Source organism: Neodiprion fabricii, chromosome 4, assembly GCF_021155785.1.
Source record: "Neodiprion fabricii isolate iyNeoFabr1 chromosome 4, iyNeoFabr1.1, whole genome shotgun sequence".
Classification (NCBI taxonomy): Eukaryota; Metazoa; Arthropoda; class Insecta; order Hymenoptera; family Diprionidae; genus Neodiprion; species Neodiprion fabricii.
This window is the reverse complement of record NC_060242.1, coordinates 37,126,146-37,139,595: the sequence shown is the minus strand read 5'-3', so window position 1 is coordinate 37,139,595 and position 13,450 is coordinate 37,126,146. Positions and strand designations below refer to the sequence as shown.

The 13,450-nt window shown below is 43.4% G+C and overlaps 1 protein-coding gene across 1 annotated transcript in view; it reads left to right on the top strand.

Annotated features, from left to right (window-relative positions):
• LOC124179423 (period circadian protein-like) overlaps positions 1-13,450 on the top strand; it is a 34,731-nt gene that overhangs the window by 5,716 nt on the left and 15,565 nt on the right. Inside the window, exon 3 of the mRNA XM_046563766.1 lies at positions 866-1,059. Within this exon, the coding sequence (XP_046419722.1) occupies positions 866-1,059 (194 nt within the window). The remainder of the gene's footprint in view (positions 1-865; positions 1,060-13,450) is intronic.

The window sequence follows — 13,450 nt, the reverse complement described above, 5'->3', positions numbered from 1 at the left end:
GTTGCATAACACAAAGATCGAATATTCTTCTCAAAACTCCTGGCGAGAAATGTTTCTAATGTGAGATGTTTTTATCCTGTAGCAAGCGGGAAAGTAAAATCTGTTTTTTATTCCGCAGGTATTATAATTTGACACCCCGTCTCGCATTTTTTCATCCGGTAGGCTACTTGGATTTTATTTAGTTGGTTATTTTTGTAATAAATTTTTTTTTACGTAACATGGAGTATTTGCAGCTGTTGGCAAATATAGCGAAATGGGTTCTCGGCATAAAGCTGAACGCACGGAGTAATTCGATATCAATAATTCCCAGCTAGAAATATTAAAGTGTGTGTGAGTGTCTCTTTAAATCTCACGTAATTTCAACGTGACTTGGTTGTATAATTGCGTGGTAGGCAAGCTGCGTTGTATACATAAGGTTTCGGAAACAGTTGATTATCGAAATTTAGACGACGATAATTAGGTACTATGTAAGGGATGAAAAAACGTTGATTACAACAAAGTTTTTTCAATTTTCTGTTGATCCCAACAGGTTTATCAGCTACTCATCGACAACGCGGGCAGAACTGCCTGGTATAATTGAGGTAATCACATTTCGAAAAGCAGAGAACCAAACAGATTTAGATGTAAGAGAAGGAGATGGGAGTAAGATGATGATAAAAAGAAACGATAATCCCAAAGTACCGCGGTTGAATTGAGCCTGCGTTTCGTGCTGGACAAGAAAAATCGACCCGAGTTGAACATTAGCATGTATTTTGGGATTATCTGTTAATATTTGGCGCAAGTACGACTTCGAACCGTCAGAGAAGAGGGTGTCAGAAACGAATTAAACTCATTTATAAACCATACTTCTCTCTTACCTCTTCAGCAATGTGGCTGTACTCCAGCCCATCAGCAAGCGAGAGGACAAGGAGCACAAGCAGAAAAAATCGAAGCCGGCCATCGTTGCTCCAGCGGAGTCCGAATTTCCGGAAGGAGGTAAAGAGTCACCTCTGCAGGATGGAGCTACTCCGGTTTCCACCTTCGTTAGTGTTTCCCCGCAGACGGAATCGCAAGAAACAGGTTGGTTCAGACTAACAATAGCTCAACGACAAGTTTATTCTCCACTGCACAAGGTAATAAAACCTAAACTATATCGGGGACCTTGCATGCGTAATGCCTTGCCACTAATATCAAAAGAAGCAAAAGGCAGACGGGTGTGTGTATTTTTTTTTTCATCGTATCTAGGCTTGAGACATGAAAATATGGTCAGAAACGATGAAATTGACGTTAAGACGTTGAAAAAACGTTCTACTACAATAATTGCATAAAGGCGTAAACGTCAAAAATTTTTTTTTTTTTTTTATTGTTCTGATAATTGATGATTCGGATAATCGACGTTCAAAAAATCGACATCTTCACTGCATAATTTTGTTAGATTCAATTTTTTATGCGTTTCGCACAAAAAAAACAAAAAAAAATTGGTGGTTATGCCGTACTGTTTTTATATTCGAGAATTTTTTTTACAACGTTAGTAGCATAGATATGAGAGTTCTACACGCAGATTCCTGTTACCGACACTTACCGACATTCTCCCCAGACTCAAAACCTTACCGACATTTCTTATCGGTAGAAGGTCAAAATCGTGCTGTTTTACCGACGGAAGGTCAGAGTCTGTGTGTAGTGCTCGCCTGCCAACGGTAGAGGGCGCAGCAGGGGCGAGAACTTTTTTACCGTCCCACATTCTTTTCCCACGATAGGACTGCTGATGTGTAACATTAACCACTTCAAATTCCTTTTCCACGGTAGGACTGATGATGTGTAACATCAACCACCCCCACATTCTTTTCCCACGTTATCAACGACGTGACATTCCAAAATTAATAGTTCCGAGAATTGTTTTTCACTTACTCGGATGCCGGTTTCATATCAACCACGTGACATTTGTTTGGCTTGTAACTGTACTGTGAACTCTACGATGAATTTTGTACGGGTTCAGTCAAGACCAGAGTGCAAGGTCGACCGATACCTGCGGTATATTCAGAGACAAGGATCTGCGGTGTTGGGTTACTATCGCTCTAGGAATGCAAAACATAACTCGGTTTGAGTACAGCTCGGTCAAGGATGGAGAGCAACGTTGAATCTTACATAAGCTTTGTATTGAAGAAAATTCTCTCTCTTAAGAGCTAAGGTAAAGCTGTAGAATTAATTCATGAATATTCTTTAAAAAACAGTTTTATTGAGTACAATTTTTAGGGTACAGTTGACAATTACTTCACGACGATAGTACAATAATTCTATTCAACAGTATCATAACCAGGATGATATATTCGCCAGGAATGCGGGACCGTTCTTGTAGACGCTTCTGCGCAGTAACACAAATCGTACACCCTCGCTATCCGAACAGTATGATGATTTTGTAGCCAATTTTGAAGTATCAAAACGTTTTGTGCTGCACAGATTGCGTTGGGTATTGTATGCACGTCGCATCTTAGAGATACAGCTGAAGTTTTTTGCAAGGTTTGAAGTGACGGACAGTCAAAATCCAGCACATCGATGATTTGAACTTTGGGGACAATTTTGAGCAACCAATCTCGTTTTTCTTCTCCTTTCACGTACATGGTTTCAGCTTTGCACAGCCTGTCTTCAATGTTCCACTCAACTTCCTCAAACGGTATGGTTCCACAGCTCCAAGGTAAACCATGAAAATCGCGTTCTAACCAAGAATTTTGGCTTTTGTATTTGACGTCCAGTAAATCCCATTCGTAAGGTGGCTTGAAGAAAAACATTGATGGAGATGCTTCCGAGTAGATAGAAATTATAGCCAATTCTTTCAATGTGAAGTTATTGTTGAAAGGTCTACGAAAGCCTTGTATGTCAACGATAAGCTCCATTTTTGAACTGTGCGAGATGGTGGGAACGGCTCAGCTTTTATACCAACTTTTTCACCCCACCACTGAGCGGGTTGTATTCGACAATACGATCGTGAACAATCAAGCAGTACGCCGATGTTTCAGCGGGAAAGTTGGCTTTAGCTTCAAATTCAAGACGGATGTCGACAGGTCCGTACTTCAAAGATTCGTTTTGTTTTGAACAGTCGATAACGAATAAGGGGACGTCTCGAGGGAATTAACTCTTTGTCAGCAACGGCTCGGGGTTCTTGTCATAGTAGATAGCTTGGAAATTTGTGTACATCTCGTAGAGGAGCGCGTACATATTACGACTCATGTTGAGGTTCAGGTGACCGTATGGATAAGATTGAGAGTTTAAAAATAGCTTGACGTCCGTGATATTGCAATGATCGAAATGACTTGCGTTCTTGCCGGTCTCGTTCTTTCGACTTGTTTGGAAACCCAAAATGACGTAACGAGGTTTTGTTAAGCTGAGTGGAAGTTTTCACAGTCCAAACATGTTTCGATGTTGCGGGAAGTAAGGGATATTCATACAATTCCCAACTGCGGAAGCTCATCGAAATAGGCGGATCTCTCTGAATGAAATTTAGTAGGTCAAGTTTTTTCTGATCCGCGAGTTTCAAATACGGTATCAGCCATTCTACTGCATTGATCGTGATTTTGAATTCCTCCTCTTGAGTCTGCATGATTGCATTGACGTCAGTTTTTGATCTCGTCAAAATTAACTCATGTTTAGCGTTGTCAACGATCTTGCGGTAGTCTTCAGCGAAACCCAATATCATGCTGAGCGGTATCAGTACGTCAAAATTACCCTCGGCATCGGTTAATTTTTTCTTCTCTTCTACATCAAGCCATCCAGCGTTCTCCATCAGCCAAGTCTGACCAGGGTGCAGGGAAGCGTAATCCTTCATGAGACTTGTCAAGCCAACGCTCTTGCTTCTATCAATCTCAACTGCATTGATTTCGTAGCGAATTTCTTCAAACAAATGACAGATCGCGTTGTTTACAAGCTGTGTGTTCACAGTAGCTGTACCATCAGGTTTGAGGAGTCGTTCATGGATATGTACCGAACTTTTGCTGGGTAATATGCATCAGTCCTGATGCTGAACGGTGATTCGAATTTCATCGCTGTTGTTGAAAGTTGACGAGGCGTAAGGTTTGTGAGCGTGAATCTCGTAATGCGCAACAGATTCGTCAAAGACGACTGGTGTTTGAATGTTTAAGATTTCTTCCTCCATGGTACGTAGCAGATGATGAAACAGCAAAATCGGATTTTTAGTTGTCGGAAATTCCTCTTCCAAAAGTGGCCAGTTTCAGACCCAGAGCTATCAGGAACTCCACGTTTCGAGGTGTTAACGGTTCGAGAATCGATCGATGACTGACTTGATCGGGGCATGCCGACTTACTGATATACCTACTCTTTGACAGTCTGTTATATACAATTCCCATCGTTTATTGCGATTTGATATGTAGTCTCACAGTAATAACTTCTCCACGAAAATTAACAAGGTTTCTGTCTTGATCCACTAACCGGAGCTGAACGTGATCTATGGTCCTGACGGTGATCGGAAGGTAAATGACGTGCGACGGTACTTCCACGATCTTATATTCTGGTGGGACAGTCGGGAAAAACTCGTGAATAGTGTGTACTTTGTGTCCATTGACGTAGGCGCCCGTTGTAATGCTGCACTCAACTCGCAACGCGTTGACCTTGAGTATAGTTACAGGCACGTCTGATTCATGAGTTTTATTAACCTCCAATACACGTGGTGTGAATCCCAAAAGTTGAGCAATGGAATCGTTCGGCTCAAAGTTAATCGTGTGGTTGCATGTGATTTCGCTGCGTAATGTATTATTGTTGGGTTTGATGGCGAGCCTGATATCTGTGTTTCTTAGCACGTTTTGAAGATACTTCTCTATGTCCTCGATCTCGTAGCTGCCAGTAGTATGGTGATCACTTTATCAGCTACGTAAATTTTATTGTGACCAACATCAACGTTGGGAATTGAATTAAAGATTAACAATTCTACCAAGCCAAGAGCATAACTTTTATCACGAGCAAGTTCGATCGGTGGGAAATATTGTGCCTCGAGAATCGAAGAGGTTCCCGAAATCGTTAACGTTAACGAATCATCCATGACTGCGAGTGGTAGACTGACTTTGATGAATCACGCTCCATGTTTATATAGCTCATCACTTAGAAATTTCAGGCACAAGTGTCCGCATTCAAATGTATCATAATCCTGGTACCTTTCATGATTGTATTTAACACTACCAACGCCGAGGTATTTTATGAGGTCTGAGGGTGGTTGAAGGTTGCCGAAACTGTTAAAGTAATCGATATTATTGTCGCGTTTCTTGTATGCAACCCAGTGTGTTCCCGGACCGTCTTTGTTGTCAAGGTTGACTACAGATGACTCGTTTTTTCGTGGACCGTTTTCGGGCATTTCGTTTCGCATGAAAATACCGCGGAAATGCGGAACCTCAAAGATTTTTGCATATTTCAACAAGTCTCAATCAGTCAACGCTCGACGTGGTAGCATCGCATCTAGTTTTTTGAAAGATGGAGACCAAGACCTGCTTTGTACGGTTTCATATGAAGCCCTTTGCCCAACGCCATAGCTTCCATAGTTTTGTTGTGTCGTTTGCTCTCTCCCAGTTCTCGTTTAGCAGCACTTGCATCGTTCACAGCTTTTGCTATACCTGCCGCACCACCGGCTAATGCGCCTGTAGCACTAAGTCCAGCGAAAATAGGAATCAGAAACGGTAGAAAACCACAGACTTTTGAAGGTACTGGTAGGACGCGAGGTGTTCGCACTTTACATTTACCACCCGATTTTTTAACGGCGTTCTCAGCTCCCTTCAGCGCAGATTCGATAGCTACTTTTGCATCGTTGCTTGGAACCATAGAACGTTTTGCAGCATTGATAATTTTTCTCAAGGTCACATTTTTTGATTTTCGAATTCCCATTCCGAGTTTTGATTTTACTTTCATTGTATTAGCTATTGCCCAAGCAGCTGCCTTTTCACCCAAATTCGCGTCATTTGCGAGAACCCGTTTCCAAGCTTTCTCAGCCAACACCCTAACAGCCTCGTTTCTAACTTCAAGATTTTCACGATTCTGCGAGTAAGCAATGTCGTGGTCCTTGCAAGCTGCATCGAGAAGATTGATTCCCGGATCACCCCGCGCGAGTCACTTTGTTAATTTTGTACCAGGCCCACAGTACTGATAACCAGGTACATGCAATTCGACTGGAAGGCTGTTGATGATTTTATTCACCAGACCCTTGCCACGATGTTACCGCCTGCTGCTTCTTTTACCTCTGTACGCGATCATGTTCGTGCGATGACTGAAGAAAAGTGCTTTAAAACGGGGTATTTATATCAAATCCGATCAGTCATCTCCGAGATGCGGTTTGAGAAACAACCTACTAAGCTTCCCGTGATGAATTGTGACAAACTTTTGGAGCAAAATGTCAAAAGGCACAAACGGCATGGTGAATTACTCCCGAATAGTGTACGTGCAATATTCTGTGGATCGTCGAATTGTGGTAAAACTAATGCGTTGCTCACACTTATAACCCATCCCAACGGACTCAGATTTGAAAATATCTACATCTACTCGAAATCTCTCAACCAACCTAAATACCAATTGTCGAAGCAATTGTTGGACCATGTTGAGAATACGGAGTATTTTGCGTTTACCGAGCGTGAGCAAGTGATTACACCGGAAGAAGCACGGCCTACCTCAATAATCATATTTGACGATGTAGCGTGTGAGAAGCAGGACAATATTAGAGCCTACTTTTGCATGGGTAGACATCACGACGTTGACTGTTTCTATCTCTGTCAGACGTACGCGCGTATTCCCAAACATCTCGTGCGCGACAACGTAAACTTACTCGTGTTATTCAAACAAGACGATACGAACCTGAGACACGTATACAACGACCATGTAAACATCGATATGTCTTACACAGAATTTAAAAGTGTGTGCTCTGCATGCTGGAACGGTGAGAAGTACGGGTTTCTGGTGATCGACAAAGACAGTGAGCTCAACGAAGGACGATACAGGAGGGGATTCGATTCTTTTGTTAGCCTAGAAAAGAAATAAAATCTAACGTTTTCGAGAGAGAGACGCAGTAGTGTTGCAGACTCAGTTGCGTCAACATGCAGAGCTCTGAAATCTCCAAGCAAAAAGATGTCCTACATCAGATCGCTCGAGCAAGTGCTGCGATCCGTCGAAAACATAGATTGCTCAAGTCGGGCAAGGAATCTACGACTCAGAAATTGAGTGACGGTTTCAAATCAGTAGTGATTCCGTTGCAAAAACTGGTGAATGTTACAAAAGATACTAAACCTGTAAAACAAAAGGTGGAAGAAATTAAAGAAGAAATAAAGCAGATGAAAAATGAAACGAAAAATGAAACTGTCTCGGAAATGGACGATTCCTTTGCTTCGGCAGAAGATGAAATAATCGTAGAAACACCGGTCGAGAAAATCGAGTATGAGTATTTTGCACTGATAAGAGATGCGAAGACAAAAGGTGAATCGGACAACGTGTACGGTGTACGCAACCTCTCAAACGGACTAATGATTGGTGATTTGTTGATATCTTTTGAGAGTGACTACATTCGTATTGGCGATACGCTTTACCCGAAAACGAAGAGTTTGCTGGAACTTTTGTTCAAAAATATAATAATATTACTCTTAAATTTTTATTGTTCGGACACGTGTCTATAATTTAATTTTTTCTTTCTTTACATAAACGTTTTAACAAAAATAAATACTCGTCATACCGCTCCGCACACATACTCATACAAACATCCGCACATTCAACATTCACAAGATTCAATATTGATGATTTTGATTTCGTGAGCTCAAGAGGAAATAAGCTTCTAAATTTAAACAAATTCTTCTTATCTTTTAATTGCGACGATATCCCTCGTTGGCTCCTCACCCCGGAATCCAGATTCGATAAGTGGTCCACGACGTTAGAATTTACTCATTGCGAATGATCAGATCGAAATGAGGCCGATGCTGAGTAGATATGTCGTAGTCCGCGATGTGTTCTCTCCAACGGACCCAGGGCGAAAGAGAGCGAATTCACCAGCCGTCTGGTCAGCTAGCCGATATTTGGGGGAAGGGATTATCGATGATTTTCGAGAAATCCCTTCTATCTAGTGAAGTAAACATTTTGAAGAGGACTGGCTCAGCCAGATAACCATGTGGGATCGGTTATCGGATGTTTACGCTACGGAATAACTCGACTCTAGAGCCCCGAGGACTGCTCTCGGAGGAAGGCGGTCCTGGAGACATTCGACTGTTAGCCAGGACACGAAGCGCATCAGGCCGACACCGAATTATTCTATACAATTTCAAATCTGTCAAAGTTCCTATTTAAAATAAAATACCTTCTACAGATCAGAAGTGGGATATACCACGAGCTACGTTCGAAATTGTGAAATCTGAAAGCCACAAGTGTGAGTTATCAAAGTGAAAGTGTTACGACCGGAGAATAGAACAATATGCCACCGAAGTCGAATAAGAAAGACCGTGACGGGGAATCTAGAAGGACGAAGGATGACGATGGGCAGCGACTGAGATCGCCTTAGTGCCGCCCGAAACGACACAGTTCAGGGGCCAGCAGTCATCGCCGAAGCAGGTACAGGAAGCTCTCGGATCGCACCCGTCATCGAAGAGCAGCTTCAGGATCTGATAGCAACCGTCGGTGCGGAGAGCGCCAGCGGCGCACTAAGATGAGGAGCAGGAGTCGGTCGCCGAGTTACCTGACGCATGGATCTGCGAGTAGGAGTCCAGTGGGTGGTACCGCAGCTCAGGGTGAGTCCGATTTTGCGAAGCTAACTGAAGTGTTGTCGACTATCATCAAGACAGGTTCGAAACGGTCAAATCATTACGTGAACGAGAAGATATTACCTGAATTTGATCCGGAAGAAAAAGATTTATCGGCTAAGGAATGGTTAGAGAAGGTGAACATGTACGCGGTAATGTATGACTGGGATGACCCGCACAAAATCTATTTGGCCTCATTAAAATTAAAGGGTATTGCAAGGGGCTGGTATGACGGGCTAAAGAGTGCTCCTATTAGTTGGGAAGCTTTTACGGTAGCAATTCTTAGACAATTTTCAGGGGAACAGAATTTTGGGGAACTACTTGAATACGCGGTAGCACATAAGAGCACACCGGGTCAGTCTTTACAAGCGTACTGCTTTGAGAAGGTCAAAAGAATTAATCGAGCAAATCTAGACATCCTGGAGGAAAAGGTTGTTGAATTCGTGGTTCACGGAATCCACAATGAACAATTAAAAATGAATTTGATTACTGCGAAAAAAGGGACGCTCGCAGAATTGAGTCGGTGTCTGGAATCCGTGTCGATTGGCAAGCCTAAAGAAACAAAATATGCAACGGACGAAAAGAGCACGAAGCGTCCTTTCGGGCTAGTTAAGTTTCAACCTCGATCCGGGCGTCTTGACCCCGATGCGTGTTATAATTGCGGAGGGAAGGGGCACCGGAGAGTCAACTGCCCGGAACCAAGGCGGGATAGGGTTAATAAAAACGAAATGGGACTGCCAAAGGACCCCCATCACGCGACCGAAAAAAATATCGGAGTTAGGGGGAGGTGCGGTTTTTGTCAAATTTTGGGGCATACTGAGACGGAATGCCGTAAAAAGCAGCGAAAGGAGAGAGACGAGAGGAGAGCATGACCAGATGGCAAGGGGTCGGTCTCGCTACGGGGCGCAACCTCGCTTGACGTATGCCAGATTGCGGCAACCCGAGTAAATAAACCACTTAAGAGGTGCGTTCTAGGCAATCGGGAAAAGACCTGTACCGTTGATCTGGGAAGCGACTGCTCGATTATCCGGGACAGTCTAGCGAGATCCTTAAATTTCAAATTTAAAGGTACGGACAAAACCTTGTCGGCATTCAATCATGCGATAGTCGTTCCGATCGCTCGATCAAGAATCGAGGTTCATATTGATGAGATTCCATTCAAGATAAAAGTCTTTATTGTTGCCGATGACCAATTGTCGAAGGAAATTTTCATCGGGCGAGATATCTCACAAAAGGCCGGTACTAGGGCTATATCAGACGCGTCTGGGGTGACATTTACCTTGGATCAACCGGTTAAAAACGATAAAGTATTAGAAGTTGAGGCAATAGATGCCGAGCAAGCGGGAGCGGTGAAAGAGGACGATATTTGGTGCGAATACCTCGACGCGATCAACAGAACGAGATTGCTGAGGCTACTAAATAGTTATCGGCGGAGCATATCTCTGCAGATAAAGGAATTAGGTAAAACGGATGCCGCAGAGATAAAAATTGAATTAACGTCCGAAGTTCCCGTTTTTCATGGGCCCTACCGCCTCTCTAAAACCGATCGGGAGAAAGTGAGGATCATGGTAGCAGAATTAGAGGATAACGGTATTATTCGCGAGAGTACGTCACCTTACGGGAGCCCGGTTGTACTTGTCCGAAAAAAAAATGGGGAGACGCGAATGGCAATAGATTACAGAGGTCTCAACCGCATTACCAAACGTATTCAATATCCGTTGCCTATAATTGATGACCAAGTAGATCAACTTTGCAACAAACGGGTTTTTACATCTTTAGATTTAAAGTCCGGGTTCTATCAAATTCCCGTGCACCCCGATTCTATCGAGAAGACGGCTTTCGTTACGCCGGACGGTCAATGGGAATTCTTGCGAATGCCTTTTGGGTTAGTCAACGCGCTAGCTGTGTTCCAGAAGGCCATGAACAGAGTCCTTAAAGATAATGCCCTCGTGTACATAGATGATATATTGGTCGCTACAGAGACGCTAGACGAAGGGTTTGAGAAACTAGAAGTAGTCCTTAAGGCTCTTCAGGCTAATAATTTGACGATCAATCTATCCAAATGTAAATTCTTCCAAAATAAAATCGAGTATTTAGGACGTGAAATCTCGGGGGAAGGGATACGACCAGGCACTCATAAAATTGATGCCGTAACAAAAGCTGGTTACCCTACTAATATAAAGCAAGTTAGGCAGTTCCTAGGTCTCGCGGGATATTTCCGCAAATTCATAAAGGATTTTGCGCGAAAGACGGCCCCATTAATGAACCTCTTGCGTAAAGATGTTTCTTGGTCGTGGGTAGCGAAGGAAAGCGAAGCAATTGACGAGATAAAAGCTATGCTAGTGAGCAGACCGATTTTAGCAATCTACGATCCCGAGCGTGAAACCGAGGTGCATACGGATGCGAGCGCGTTGGGCTTGGGTGCCATACTAATACAAAAACATAAGGAAGGAAAACGCGTGGTCGCATACTATAGTCGCAAGACGACTCCCACGGAACAAAAATATCATTCGTATGATTTAGAAACGCTGGCGGTATTCACGGCATTGAAAGCATTTCGGGTTTACCTATTAGGAATCAAATTCACCATAGTAACTGATTGCAGTGCCGTGCGCGCTACGGCGAGTAAAAAGGACATACAACCGCGAGTCGCGCGTTGGTGGGTGTATTTGCAAGACTACAATTTCGATATTGTGTATCGCCCGGGTACCCAAGCAGCTCATGTCGATTATTTAAGCAGGAATGCGATTGATTGTTGTGTTATCGATATTACGGAGAGCGAATGGATTAAGGTGGCCCAATCTCAGGACCCAGACATAGATTTAATTCGTAGGATCTTGGAATCTGGCGAAAATCAACCAGAAACGAAGCAATATTATGACAAGTATGACCTCAAGGCAGGGGTCGTTTTCCGAAAGACAGACACGGGTAACAAGTGGGTCGTACCGAAAATGTCTCGTTTTAACGTTGTGAGATTATGCCACGACGAACAAGGGCACTTCGCTCTTGAGAGGACGTTAGAAAAGCTAAAAGCAAATTACTGGTTCAAGGGAATGAGGAAATTCACCTCGAAATACGTAAACGCATGTTTGAACTGCTTATATTATAATGGGGTGGCTGGGCGCAAACCGGGACAATTACACCCGATAGATAAAGTCACCATTCCCTTTCACACGATACATCTGGATCATGTTGGACCATTTGTGCGTAGTAGACGAAAAAACACACAAATACTTACCATTGTGGATGGTTTTACTAAATTTTGTGTTCTCGAACCTGTCCGCGATACTTCCTCGAAAGGGGTGATAAAAGCACTGATTCAGTTGATCGCAATATTCGGGGTACCTGCTCGCATCATTAGTGACAGAGGGACGGCATTCACGTCACACTTGTTCAGGGCCTTTTGCAAGGAGTATGATATTAAGCACATACTGAACGCAGTGGCAACACCACGTGCTAATGGGCAGTGCGAGCGCATGAACCGCACAGTTTTAAGTTCGCTTGCAGCAACCTGTGCTGGAGGAGGAGAGGCAAACGAAGAAGACCATTACAAAAAGAAGCCTGACGGTTCTTCTGTGAGCGCCGGATATCGGGAAAATTTTAAAAACATAATCCTTGCAACGAACGCGCATAAAAAGTATTACTCATCCGATGGGGCTGTTAGAAACGATAACAGTTACAAATTCAAAAATGTCATTGCCGAATTGATGGATTATTCCCCATCACCTCGCCGAAAGGGTAAAGGTCTACTTCCGCAAGCTATGATCACTCGACAAGGTGTTGAAACGGAATACGTTTTCTGGGATGATCCAAACGAGTTAGTGGAGCGTCTTCGTTTACTCCTGGCATCTCAGGCAGCGGGAAATCCGATTCACAATAACGAAATAATCTCCATTATCGAAGAACTACGCGAAGCAGGAATCATTTATTAAGCAGCTCTCATCGTTTTTGCATTCATTACCGAGATGAGCGTCGACGTGTTTGGACGGCATCTGGATAAAAACACGGCCGCGAGCACTCGCGGTCCTCCGGGTGTCGGATTTCAAATAACAGCGGACGGGCATTACGATATACAGAGCAAGAGACTGTGCAATGTCGCAGTCCCGCAGAGCCGAACAATGCTGTAACTTTAAAAATCTTGAGACGAAAATTCAACGTGCTGCAAAAACAAATCGACAACCTCGATCAAATGATCAAAGCTATGGAGTTCACCACGGAGAAAGCCTTGGATACCTTTTACACAGACTTTAAAACAGGCAGAGACCTGTCGATTCGAAACGCTGATAACATTTCTCAATTGGACACCCGACTAAGAGCGTTGGAATATGAACGAGGAAAAGCAAGCACTGGTGACGGAACTGCATAAGCCTGCACGCCGGAATTACCCTCGTCGACGTGTAGACGTGCGCGACATCGACGAGACTTGGTAGGCGGATCTTGTTGATATGACGTCATACGCTGGACAAAACAAAGGCTACAAGTACATGCTCACAGTCATTGATATTTTTTCAAAGTATCCGTGGGCTGTACCGATAAAGAGCAAGTCTGGAGATGATGTTACGAAGGCAATGGAATCTGTGCTTGTTCAAGGACGGGTGCCGAAAAATTTACACGTCGACAGAGGAACGGAACCTTACAACTCGAAATTTGAATCGCTTGTGACACGTTACGGAATCAAACTTTACTCCACGTACAGTAATTTGAAGGCT